This window comes from Felis catus, chromosome X (genome assembly GCF_018350175.1).
Source record: "Felis catus isolate Fca126 chromosome X, F.catus_Fca126_mat1.0, whole genome shotgun sequence".
In the NCBI taxonomy this organism is placed as follows: Eukaryota; Metazoa; Chordata; class Mammalia; order Carnivora; family Felidae; genus Felis; species Felis catus.
In genome coordinates this window covers 31556785-31571038 of record NC_058386.1, presented here as the reverse complement: position 1 = coordinate 31571038, position 14254 = coordinate 31556785, and the positions used below count along the sequence as shown (strand labels likewise).

The 14254-nt window shown below is 35.8% G+C and overlaps 1 protein-coding gene across 3 annotated transcripts in view; it reads right to left on the bottom strand.

Moving 5' to 3' along the window:
• Positions 1-14254, bottom strand: part of CFAP47 (cilia and flagella associated protein 47) — a 566822-nt gene that overhangs the window by 372566 nt on the left and 180002 nt on the right. For all 3 annotated transcript variants that reach the window (XM_045050610.1, XM_045050611.1, XR_006592925.1), the window contains 3 exons: positions 11728-11828; positions 7565-7690; positions 6159-6390 (listed from right to left, as the gene is read on the bottom strand). In XM_045050610.1, coding sequence (XP_044906545.1) covers positions 6159-6390; positions 7565-7690; positions 11728-11828 — 459 coding nt within the window. The remainder of the gene's footprint in view (positions 1-6158; positions 6391-7564; positions 7691-11727; positions 11829-14254) is intronic.

Genomic DNA, 14254 nt, shown 5'->3' with positions numbered 1-14254 from the left:
TTTTTTTTTAAAGAAAATATGCACAAGCCAAAGGCTCAGTGTACCTGTGTCGTGATCTATCTTTTCATGTAAAGAAACCACCTGCCAATTACCACTATTGCCAACAAACAAGTAGTAAAATGGTTAAAGAAGGAAACTAACTGGAAAAAAATTGTAAAATGATCCCTCATTCTTAGAGTAATGTGAAGAAGTGAAAACTCAGGGAAGCCAAGTCTAATCAGTTATTTAACTGGTTTCATTCTAACACTCTCAGTCTAAAGACACGTTTTTGTGACTTTTTTGGACATGGTTGGCAGAAAGAATAGGCAGGCTGCCCAGAAATAGAGGTGAAACTTTATGTTTATATTATTAAATTTATCAGTGATCTTGCCAGCAGCTCAAAGTGGCAAAGACAAAAGCATACCATACACACACACACACACACACACACACTCACGCTTTTTAGTAAACATCAGAAGTTCCTACATCAAGCTGTCAAAAAATCCTGTGCAAGGGAAGGAGAAATATTATTAATGAAATATCATTTGTATAAGTGCTTGGAAAAGATGGGATTTGAATTTACTTTCCACCACCAAATAGAAGAGTTGATGAATACAATACACGAAGTCAGAAATATTTAACACTACTATCATAATCCTAATTTAATTTAATATTAACAGCTAACATTTACTGAATACTTACTAGGTCCCAACCTCTGTTTTAATAAAGGTATTTCCTCTTTTAAATGTCACAACAACCCAATAAGGTAGGTATTATCATTACCTCCTTTTTACAAATAAGGACTCAGAGGCAATGAAAAATATTTTATTTGGCATGCTCTCATTATGAATGGTAGAACATTTCAATGATTCATTTGATTTCCTGTGAGATTCTATACATTTACACTAAATGAGAACTTCTGCAATGGAATGTAGCTTTGAAACAATTTCCCCTTTGAACCCATTCCCCCAGGCTTCCTGAGAGGCATTCCCAGATGTGCTCTTAGTGTGTGGCAACTGGAAGGTGATACATGTTGGAATGGAAGTGCAGACTAGCACTGAGATGTACTGCAATCACTTCTCCCAGATGCACTGGAATTTCCAATATGATTTAAATGTTTCTGTGGTCAGTTGCATAGAGACCTTCCCAAGCAGTGTCTGGAAAAAATGTGAACTCCCACAAGTCATCCAAGTTAAAGTTAGGGGACTATGATATTGAGTACATTTCCTCTGATGACTTCTGGAACATAAATTGTGCTCTCTTATAGTTTCCAATAGCTATATCCATCTTTTGGTGATTTGGGAAAGGGCTGAAAATAAATAATATCTAAGGGCCTTGAAGAACTGAAAACAGACTACTAATCAATAAAGGTAATCTCTTCAAATAATTGGTTTCTGCTATTCCACCTGAATATCTCCCAAATCAACAAATGAAATGGTCCATATTGCCTGTCTGCTGCAAATTGGTGTTTGTAAAGAGTGAAATTACCTGAAATAATACATCAATAAAGCAGTATTTCTGACAACCCATATCTTCAGGTTCAAGAAAGGTGATGCATAAATATGTCAAAAAATGTTCAATAATGTTAAAAGGAAAACAAAAAGTTTTTGATACCCACACTATAATTCACAATGAATTCTAGTCTTCCAGGTTTTATATCCTGTAGTAGATGACCCTCCAGTCGGGGGTTAGTGCATATAAGGCCAGGCAATTCAGTTTCCCTGCTAACATGGCTGACTTCAGTAAAATTCATGGCTTGCCCAGGAATTTGAGCTTCATTTGGTCTGAAATCCTAGATGTGGCCTGTACACATTAGGGTTACATAACTCTCCTCAGTTCTAGACTACTGTATTCTTAATCTTCTTGAACTAATATACCTAACCATAGGTACATATAGTTTTCAGCCTAAAGCTAAAGACAAAAGTGGAGCTCACGTCTTTCAAGTATTAAAGTTTCCTAAATCCTATTTATTTATTTATTTATTTATTTATTTATTTAATTGATTTGGGTTCACACCCAGTGTGGAGTCCAACACAGGGTTTGAACCTACAACCCTGAGATCAAGACCTGAGCTGAGATCAAGAGTCAGGCACTTAAACAACTGAGCCACCCAGGCACCCCATAAAGTTTTCTAAATCTTAATGTGATCCTGTAATAATTGAAAAGTGGAATGATGCTTAAAAGTACTGGCACTGGGGGGGGGGGGTAGAATGGTGGGGTTCAAATCCTGGCTCTGCTATTTATCAGGTGAGTGACTTTGAGAAACTTGCTTATTCTCTCTCTGCCTCCAGTTCCTCATCGGTAAAATGGGGATAACTATAGTACCTACCTCACAGGTCATTCATTGTAAAGAATACTCACAAAGCACATATAATTATACCTTTTTCATAGTTAAGAGTCTAATACATATGAACCATTATCATTAACAAAATACCATCACAAAATTATTTAAAATTTTTTTTTAAACTTTATTTTTGAGAGACAGAGAGTATGAGTCGGGGAGAGGGCAGAGAGAGAGGGAAACACAGAATCTGAAACAGGCCCCAGTCTCAGAGTTGTCAGCACAGAGCCTGACGTGGGGCTCAAACTCATGGACTGTGAAATCATGACCTGAGCTGAAGTGGGACGCTTAACCGACTGAGCCACCCAGGCGCCCCACAAAATCATTTTTACAGGAATAAGGTAGGAAACATATTTCAAAGCAAGTTCAGTAGATGGATTATTAGACCACAATAATGAAAGCAATAACAGAAATGATAGGTCATTAAGCTCGGATAAACAGAAGAGTAAAACTTCAACAAACTACGAGAAAGAGCAACTTTCTGTTCAGGATAATAAAATGAACATATGTGCTCATCTTCTCTCCCTCTCAAAATGTTTCTGAAATGTCAGAAAGACTGGAGACCTTTAAAAACACTCAAATTGGGGAAAGAACCATTAGTATACCAACCTGAAGAATATCTATAAAATAAAGAATTATACTGAGGAATAAGTTAAAATGATGGACTGCACAGCAGTAGGCTACATGGGGAAAGGACGCCATTTTTCCTAAAGGAACTTAAGAGAGACACCAACATTACAGCTGGCAGATACAGAAGGAGAAAGTGACCTCTGGTACAGAAATCGTGATGATTAATTCAAATGCTATATGTGGAAAAGATATTTGAGAAGGCATGCATCCATAAAACACAAAAAAGGATGCTATTATTAAAGTTAAAGAGGAAAGAAGGGAGAAAGGGAGGGAGGAAGGAATAAAGAACAGAGTTCCTGGAAAACAAAACTATAAAAACCAACTTAAAAAATTTTATAGAAGACTGGAAGAGCAAGTGAAAGTGATCTACAAACTTAAGAAAGCAAAGACAGAGAAATATGTCCAGTTATATCGCAGGACATAACTGAAAGTGGTATAAAGGATCAGTCACGCAGGTCCTCCATCATTCTAAAATGAGATTGAGAGAGACAGAGAAAAATAGACAAAAAAGAGGACAGGAAATAGGAGGCATGGAAGAATAGTCGAAAGACGAGTATTCTAAGTGAAAGGGCCTAAAGAATACCAAGTAGATTGAGTGATATAAAATATTCCCACACTCGGATTTTATTTCATAAACTGCAGAATACATTAGCAGAGAAATGGGAACCATAAAATAATTCTGAGAGAATGAACATGGTACTCACAAAATATGACATCGGACTTCTCATCAGAAAAACTGAGTGATTCCAGATGATGGGGTGATGTAGGAAACATTGAGGTGGGGGGTTCAAAGATGGGCAACATTTGGTTTGGGGCAGCTTTTTTTTCAGGGCTAGAAAGGTCCCCATATTCTCTAGAACTGTCTTCCCCCAAGCAGTACCCAATGACATGAGCTGTTTCCCACTTATCAAAATAGCAAGATACTCAAATCCATCAGGGAACAACCAGACCAGCAATGTAACTCATGACTAGGGATATAAAATAGAAAACTTACTAGAAAATCATCCAAAACTAAAATAGATTTTTAAAAGCTTTTATTATTTGACGCAGTGATCACAACTCTGAAATCCTTCCTATGTAACATCCAGAAATATCTGCTACCACTTAAAACATACATTGGATCTTTTTTTTTTAATGCTTATTTATTTTTGAGAGAAAGAGAGCACGCGCCCACGCACACAAGTGGGGGAGGGTCAGAGAGACTGAGACACAGAATCTGAAGCAGGTACCAGGCTCTGAGCTGTCAGCACAGAGCCTGACACAGGGCTTGAACTCACAAGCGGTGAGATCATGACCTGAGCCAAAGTTGGAAGCTTAACTGACTGAGCCACCTAGGCGCCCCAGATGTATTGAATTTCAGCACCATTTACATTACGAAAATATAGAACAAAATAACATAAGTAAATGCCCCAAAGTTAATGTGAGTGGGCAAGTATTCAAGACCACAGAAATCCAACAACACATTATACAACAATTTAGCAATCATTACAATAAAAGTATATAGAAAATAGAAAATTAAAATTAAAATAATACACTCTATTAAAAAAATGAAAATGAGGGTGCATGGGTAGCTCAGTCAGTTAAGCATCTGACTTCAGCCCAGGTCATGATCTTGCAGTTTGTGAGTTCAAGCTCAATGTCAGGCTCTGTGCTGACAGCTCAGAGCCTGGAGCCTGCTTCAGAATCTCTGACTTCCTCTCTCTCTGCCCCTCCCTTGCTCACGTTCTGTCTCTGTCTCTGAAAAAATAAATAAATGATAAAAAAAAATTAAAAAAAAAAACAACAAAGATGAGAATGTTTAATAGCAAAAATTCTGGGATGCACCCAACAAGGAATAATGAGATAAATTTATAGATCTGAAAATAATTAAACATACAATTCAAGTTTAAAGAAGTAAATTGTAAAGAAAAAATCAGCATTAAATAATTTAGAAAACACAGAAATGGATATTATTTCAAGTATTCACCACGTGAGACATAAAAGTTAAATAAATAAAAATTAAATGATGGGGCTTAGCCAGTTAAACGTTTGACTTCAGCTCAGGTCATGAGGTCATGATCTCACAGCTCATGAGTTTGAGTCCTGTGTAGGGCTCTGTGCTGACAGCTCAGAGCCTGGAGCCTGCTTTGAATTCTGTGTCTCCCTCTCGCTCTCTGGCCCTCCCCCGCTCGTGCTCTCTTTGTCGCTCTCAAAAAAAATAAAGTTTTTTAAAATTAAATAAAAATTATAAATGAGCAAGAGACTATGAACATAAAAACAATAATACTAACAGTTACTATTGTCAAATAATGAGTTGGAAATGTCTAATCAATGATTTCCCCTCAAATGAAAATACATCATTAAAATTTACTCAAAATAGGTACCATTTTCAGAACGAACACCAAAGGAGAAAACTGAAAAAGTTATTAACAGAATAACTTTTCTAAAAAATTCCCTGGAGTCAGATGATTGTATGATCAAGCCTGTACATTTTCAGTATATCTGCTGTATTAATTTTCCCCCAGCACAGGTAAAGATGAAATATTACTAACTCATTCTATGAAGCTGATATTGTCCCATTCATTTAAAAAACTGAAAAAGATAATTTATAGGAAAACTAGAGATTTAGCATAACCTACCTCGCTCCTAACTATAGAGGCAAAAATTCTACTATGGCCCTTCTAGTTACAGAGAACCACCACAGCAGCAAAGTTGCAACAAGGGTGGTGCCTAAATTCCGGTTTAAATTAACAACAGAATTAAATGATTTGATATAAACCAAGGCAGTTTATCTACTTTAGACATGGTGAGTCCTAAAAAGCACATAAAAGACTAATGTAAATGTACCGTCTACCAGGCTATACTCTAGATCGAGAGCTGGTATTTCCTCAGCTATATATACACGGGGAATTTCCAAACTTTTTAAAATTTACAAGGGCTTTTCCTACCCATAGTTTACCCCTTCTCATTTGACATTGGAGGAAACTGAGGTTAAGAGATTGTCAGTACTGACCTCAAATCATAAGATGTTTAGAAGAAATTAAAAAATCACACGAATACTAAAGAATCTATATTTGCACTCTTTTGCTTTTCTAAATAGCGTCCTCATAATTTGAGTGTAGAGCAAAATAATTTAACATTGTGTTTCACTTAAAACAACCTCAAAGAATATATTACATTTTATTATATGATACAAAGGAAAGGATTTAGAGAAACACATAACTGTTACCTTCTTATAGTTTCTGGAATAGAAAGAGAATGGGGTCCTTCAGGCCAGCCAAAGAGACTGAACCAGGTCTGAGCAGCGTGTACAACCTTTTCAAAGAAGTCATATGCCTTTGTTCCTTCTTCAAGAGAAAAGAAGTGCTCATTTTTCTCCTCCTTTTTCATAGATTTATCTTTGTTTTCCTTTGAGGTTTTACTTTTGCCCGAGTTCAATCTTTCAGGTATTATTTCGATTCCTAAAATTCACATTTGTTTGTAAAAAAACAAACAAACAAAAAAGAGCTACATCACCAGAGAGTAAAATATCTTGTCAGCTATTGCTATTTGCGTGTAGACAAATAAAGCTCATTCTACAAATTATTCAATGCTCTCAAAGAAATTCTGAGTCAATTGATTGTATCTTAAAAATACAAAAATAGCTTTGTTTGCAAAGACCTAAAAGAAATACTTTAAAAATAGATGAGTTTCAACAAAGAAAATCATTAAACTTTCTTCTTGTCATAATGGTGAAAACATTCCCCAAAATGAAACATTTCATTTTCAATTACATATGTAAACTATTTCGACAATTCTTCAGTTCTACTTACTAGAATTAAACCTTAGCTGAAAAACTTATAGAAACAAAATATTGGTTTCATATTCAAAATGACTATATATCCAAGAGAAGTACTTCAATAAAACAAAACATCTCAAGTTATAGAAATTTTCAATATAAAATGATTTTACTTTTTTTTTTTTCAAAAATATCTATGTAATGGCACAAGCACACACTCATTTAAAAACCTCACAATATTTAATTGGGTTTGGTCCATTCAGTAAACAGGAACATTTTCAATATTACTCATTCTAGAGAAAATAATATTTGAATAGTTCATTACAAATGATAATACCAAATTTGCATATTTATCTATTTCTCTGTGCTCATCTGTTTCTAAGACAGGTAATACTAGATCCAGCTCAACAAATAACAGACAAACCTCTAGTTTGGAAGTTCCCTAACTATACAGAGAGTACTGGGGATGTCACAGCAGATTCACAGGGGCTCTACAGGATATTTAACATTTTAGTTAAATATCACTACAACATATGCTGGTGATCACGTGAATTACTACTCTTTGGTTTTTCAACCGAACTATTTAATAAACGGAACCGCTTGGCACATCTTCTGACCTAGGGGGAAAGTAATGAGATAGGAAGTACACTGTGAACAAAAAACATCAGAGAATTTCTGCTCCAGATCATTGCAGACAGCTCCCAGAGCATATGACCCACTTGCAATTAATGAAAAATGCATGGTTTTCTTCATGGATTTCTTCTTACCTCATAAAGCCTAAGTTTTCAACTCAATAATATTAAATAGATCATGTTATGAACTTGGTTGGCTGAGTACATTATTTATTTGCCACATACCAACAAATAATTTTTTCTTTGCAGGCTCAGCATCATTACGTTTAGTCAAAGTAGAAGAGAGTAAACCATCTTCTTGGTAGGGAAGCAACACATTTTCTCCACTCTTCACAGAAATGTCACTCTTATCTACAAATGACACATTGGAACATAGTAGGTCAACAAGCATTTGTGAAATGACTATCAAATTACTGAACCTGAATTTCATAATTAAATTATACATAAAATATATATTATATAATAAATATGAATATATACAAACATAGAATAAATTTTTTTTAATGTTTTTATTAATTTTTGACAGAGTGCACATGAGCAGGGGAGGGGCAGTGAGAGAGAGGGGGACAGAGGATCTGAAGCAGGCTCTGTCCTGACAGCACAGAGCCCGTTGTGGGGCTCAAACTCATGAACCTGATCATGACCTGAGCCAAAGTCGAACGGTTAACCCACTGAATCACCCAGGTGCCTCTAAAAAGTTTTTTTTTTTTAAGTCTAAATGTCCATTATACTTAAAATAAGATGTCAAGAAAAAACACAATAAAGGCTGATATGGTTTTCTGAGTTGAATTAATTTTATTTAACAAGGCAATTATTATGGCATATCAAAGTTTTTAGGAAATGAACAATGCTCACCTTTAGGATAAACAAAGATGTGTAAACCATTTAAAATGTTTCTACAGTGAAATTTTTGGAATTATTAAATATAGTGCTCAAAAGTGAATATTAAGAAGAACATCACTAACAGAAGTAATTTCTTCTCAATTTTCTGAAATGAAATCACTGCTTCGTTATGAGCTGACACTATTTTGCACAGTTTTCAATCTCTATTCCAGCTATAGCTGCTGTCTATACACTAGAATTTGCCAACATGGTAATATGAACCCAGCCAAAGGCAATGCTAAGAAAAGGCAATAGATGTGAAAAGACCAGATTCCCTATCTACTTATCTATCTATTCACATATGTATATACCTATGTATATTTGTATACATATATGCATAATGTAATCCTGTCAGAAAAACATGGCCTTTGCAGTTAGAAATTTCTAATTTGAAATCTTGGCACTACAACTCCTGAGCTATTAAACCATGGTATGTTCTACAAGATCTCTGAAACATGTTTTTATACACAAAATGAAACGTTCTGAGCTCATGAATTTGTTGTAAGGGTTACTTTACAGGCAATAACATAGATAAGTAAGCTGGTATATACGAAGTTTCTTCCATTCCTTCAATAAAAAGCCAATCAGATTTTGACAGAGAATCGTTATCGAGTAGGTGTGTATATCTCTGCAACATTACACTACTAAAGACTTCATTAAAATGAGCCTTAGAAAATCCAATGACAGAATGATTCATTGTGGATGCATTAGGCAATGTCTTTTCAACTTACTATCAAATGATAAAAAGTTCATAGTGGGGTACATACCCACATCTGTACCCTTCAACTAAAGTCAATGATTCATATAACAGTTTTTATTTAGCATATTAGCTATAAGAAACAAATCATACTGCTTTAATTTTTGATTTACTTAATATGTTTTAAGATTTCACCTTTACTCTAGGGCACAGTAGCTAAGTGTGTAGGCTCCGAGGCCTTACAAATTTGGTTAGAATTCCCTGGGGCAAACTGTTCAAACTCTTCATGACTCAGTTTCTTAATCCGTTAAGTGAAATTAATAAGAGTATCAACTCAGTCGTTGAGGGAACTAAATGAAATAACAAATATAAGGTAGTTAGCAGAGTACCCTATGCCTAGGAAGCATTAAATATATAATACAAATTATGACTATACTTATTTCTAAAGATATTTTAGAACATTTAAAAATCACATTTTTCTATAGTAATATTTACTGAAATGGATGCATTATTTTTAATCCACAGATTTCATACTTAATCAAACACTAAGATTCTATTCCCTTTTTTCTTTTAAAGAAATAGCAATATTTTATACAGTAACTCCTCATTATTTTTTTGGAGGATATTATGAAAACTATGAGTGTTAAAGCAATTATAATAATATTTATAATCGTAAAATAATGAAATGATAATAGTAACAATAATTTATAGCTATTTACTCTATTGAGTCCTCACAAAAGCCTTTTGAAATAGATATTATTAGTATCCTATTACTCTCCTACCACGCGTATTTTGCTAAGTAACAGATGTTTGAGGATTCGAAAATTAACAATAAAAGCATAAGGCAAATGGTGAGATCAGAACACAAAATAGAATTTCCACCCACGTTCTATGATACTTCATCCACTGCTCTTTCTGTTATATTATCTGAAATCTCCCCTACCCTTCAAGTATATTAGAAGAATATAAAAATATAACACCAGGATTGGTCAGAAATCTTTTAAATTTTGAGACTGTGTATAAAATTTGTAATATATATGTGCTTGGAAGGAACAGTCCGCAAGGTGAGAAGAATCTCGGGGAAGTATGGTATGTGGAAGTCCAGAAAGAGTTTGAAGAGGGGTTGGGGCCGGGGGTCAACAGTATAAACTATTGCTCAGTAGTGAAGTAACAGCAGTAAAGTGGAAGAATGCTCTGCCTCACCCCTGACATGTCCTTCCTGTTAAAGGAAGCTATGGTATTCTAATTATTCAGTTTCCTTTGCTATTGTTCTCCCTCTGTGTGAGAAATTGAGTGGTTTATCTGACTGGTAAATTTGCAAGGAATAAATCAGGAATGCATGGCCTAGATTCACCCTTTTTCCTCTTTGGGAACAAGCCTGTCCACTGAGAAGATATAGCTCCTGTTTCCTCCAGCTGTCATCCTGCACTGGCCCCCAAAGCAGCTAAGAGGGAGGCATAATTTGAAGGGTAAGAGTAAGCAAGATTAGCTGATTAAGTAAGGTCTGAGGATGAAGGGATTCAGATAAAGGAATGGCCTAAGGTAAGAGAGTCTGGCCTCTCTCAGGTTTGTGACAGGAAAGATGATGGGTCAGTTGCATGCTTTGGAAGTTCAGAGTGTTCCTGCCTGATGGTCTCCATTGTTTCTGAAAAGTTCCAGAAAAGGTCATGCCCTGAGACTGAGACAGAACAGAACTAAAGAGTTTCCAAAGGAGTGGGGCACATTTGGAGAAGTGGAGAACAGGAGAAAACCGGTTACAAACATAGAAAAGATACCCAATACAGCACTGAAACAAGGCCTTGACACTATACACAGATGACACGTTTTTCCCATACTTCATCCTTTCTCCTCGTCTGAGACTGACTCCATCATTCTCCTCCATGTCTTACATTGCACATATTGTTCTTAGTCTCTCACCATTTCCTCTGCCGCAACTCCCAGCTGGCCTACTGATCACTCTCCAATTTTATTTATTTATTTATTTATTTATTTATTTATTTATTTATTTATTTATTTTTTTTTTTTTTTTTATTTTTTATTTTTTTAATTTTTTTTTCAACGTTTATTTATTTTTGGGACAGAGAGAGACAGAGCATGAACGGGAGAGGGGCAGAGAGAGAGGGAGACACAGAATCGGAAACAGGCTCCAGGCTCTGAGCCATCAGCCCAGAGCCTGACGCGGGGCTCGAACTCACGGACCGCGAGATCGTGACATGGCTGAAGTCGGACACTTAACCGACTGCGCCACCCAGGTACCCCTCACTTTCCAATTTTAATTCAGCTCACATCCCCACTATTCCCTTTCCAAATCACTGGTACTCAGAAATCACAGAAGGTTCCCACTATTACAGAATAAAGGGTGCAGTGGCCCCTTTATTGCTTGCCTCGTGTCGCCAGTAAGACCCCCATGCTTTTGTTATATTGCCCTTTGCCCAGATTACCCTGTTCAAGATCATTTGTCAAGCTCTACCCAGATGTCACCTTTTCTATAAAGTCATCCCAGACCCCATATGTCAGCATTACCCTCTGCACCACACCCACATCTCCAACACTCCAACTAGCTCATGTACAATACTCTTAATTCAATCTTCTTTGTATTTATTTATTTATGAGTCTTTGACTAGATTTTCAACTTTCGCAATTAAGAGACACTGCCATATTATACTTTCAGTGCTAAACACAGCTCTTGCAAATGGCAGGCGATTAATAAACATCAGTTAATTTTAAGGTCACTTTATCTTCAGGTGTTGGCTTGGATGACAAGAGCATATACAGTGAGAGTAGGAGACGACAGTCATATCTAACTTACCTTCCTTTAAAATAATTGTTTGTTTATCAAGATGAGTTGCCATATACGGGTAAATAGTAAGAAGACAGTTTTCTGCTGTTCCAGTAACTGGAAGCAAAAACCTAAAAGTGAAAACATTGCATTTCAATAAAATAAATTTTTGAGATGCAGTGAACACAATGAAATATTTTTTACGTATGCTGTATGCCTTAAATGATCAAGACATGAATTATTTATCGTTTTTCTTTTCACCTACTTTGTTTTTCTTAACCACCTACCATATGTATTTTAATGGTGTAAGAATATTTACTTTTAAAGCTTTTAAGAGAGATGGTAAATTTCACTGTCAAGTGTGCTCTAGAACACAGCTTATAATTATGCAGGTTCATAAATGGATTCAGGAAATTTTAGGACTGAAGGAGCCTCAGACTTCATTTAATCACCTTCTTCTTGTAAAGAATCCCTGACAAATGGCATCTGGCTTCAGATGACACTACTAGGGAGACAGTACCATAGGAAGACCCATGACTCAGAGACAACCCATTTCGTATCTAGAGAGCGGTAACTTCAGACATTCCGTTTCAGGGCAACAGAGAACAAAATCTACAATCTGATCCCCATTATGTTCCTTCAAATACTTAAAAATGGTCACTGTATCTTCCCTAGGCTTTCTCTTCTTCACATTGAAAACATTTATAACATTCAAGGTTTCTTTCAACTACAAGGTCTCCAAAAATTGCACATACCATCTAACTTCTTCAAATGGTCTTTTGTGTTTGTCCTTTAAATATATCTGAGAACTGAAAGCAATACTACAAAAGTTATTCAACTAGTAGAGTACTACTCCCATAAACTGCATACTATTATCCTATTTTATAAAAGCATTGTGAAATTAATAAGAACTACAAAACTCCTAGGTTATATTGGGCCTGTCCAATTTATGTGACAACTCTGTCCTTGTACAACTGATCTTTTAATAGAAGTACTATGTTTTATCCATACCACTATAAACATGGATTATTGGTTTCACTTGTGCATTATAACATTTATCAAGATGATTTTACTCTTGAGTCTGCCATGTATTGTATTAGCCCTTCTACATAGTTTACGGTCACTGGCCAAGGTGAAACAACAAAATCTGGTGTTATAATCCAAGTTGATACAAGTAAAATATAGGATAGGATGAGACTATAAAGAAGTTTGTAGCAATATAATGAGCTGTCAGAGACATTCAAATAAACATATGTTATATGTAAATGAATTGATTTTCACCTTAGTTCTGCATATTTTCCCATAAAGCATTATGTTTTTCTCTTTACAACTGATGTGCATTAAAATATTGTGCAAAATATACATATTGAGCACTGTCTTGTTTGACCAACCCTAATCATTCTATTCCATCATCCTAAACACATGTATCAGATAGCCCTATTCCAGATTAAATTGTATTTCTCTATGCAATTGTTTTTTCTGTATGATGTCCTTTTTAAAATGAAATTGAGAATTCCTCGATAGCATGAATCATTACTTCTATATATGGTGTATTTGTGCTAAATGTAGTGATCAATCAAAATTCCATTAACTGTCCAACTCTGTTTAATTAACATTTCTCAGATTAGATAACACAGTTTACCCACAGATACCATCATCATTGTTATCTTAGAACCAAAAATGTTTTCTGCTTTAACAGTGATTACAGGAAAACAAGGAAAAAAACAAACAAAAAAAACACGATTCCAGCAAATGCTGTGGTGCTCTGCCCTTCTGTCCTTTTCCCCTAGGATGTAATTTCTTTGTGCGAGGCTCCCATCCTCTGGGTGGGCATGGTGGGGTAACTGTCATCTTTTTCAGAGAACCAATGTCAGATTACTAGAGCTGCTGAAAGCCTCAATTGCCTTGGAAATTTATGGTCCCCTGGGTGATGCTGCAGCCAACGCCCCGTGGTGCAGGAGTTTGAAAGCCCAGCTTCTTTGCTTCAAACGGGACAAAAACTCTGTGGTGTAACTTTGTCTCCAGAGGATCCCATGGGATCAAGGTGAGGTTGGAGCTTAAATTTCATTTTATTTGAGATGACTGATCCCATGTTCTGCTTTCCTTCTCCCCTTCCTTGTTTTTTCCTGGCAGCCATTCCTTAATAAACCACATATCCATGAATCTTCATCTAAAAGTCAGCTTGGGGACAACCTTACCCAGGACAACAACCAAATGAACAAATACAACCAGTATCACTTAAAACTTTTATAAAATGATGTGGAACTAAAGAACATAAGACTGAAATAAAATTCATTCTGAGAATGAAACAGGAATAAATATATTTTTTTAATGTTTAGTTTTGAGAGATTGCAAGCAGGGGAGGGGCAGAGAGAGGGAGACGGCTATGTACTGACAGGCTGTCAGCAAGGAGCCAGATGTGGGGCTTGAACTTAGGAACCACGAGATCATGACCTCAGCTGAAGTTGGACGCTTAACAGATTGAGACACACAGGTGCCCCGGGAATAAATAGTCTTACTTCTTTCTTGTATAAAACCAGCTCGTTGAAGGTGATAA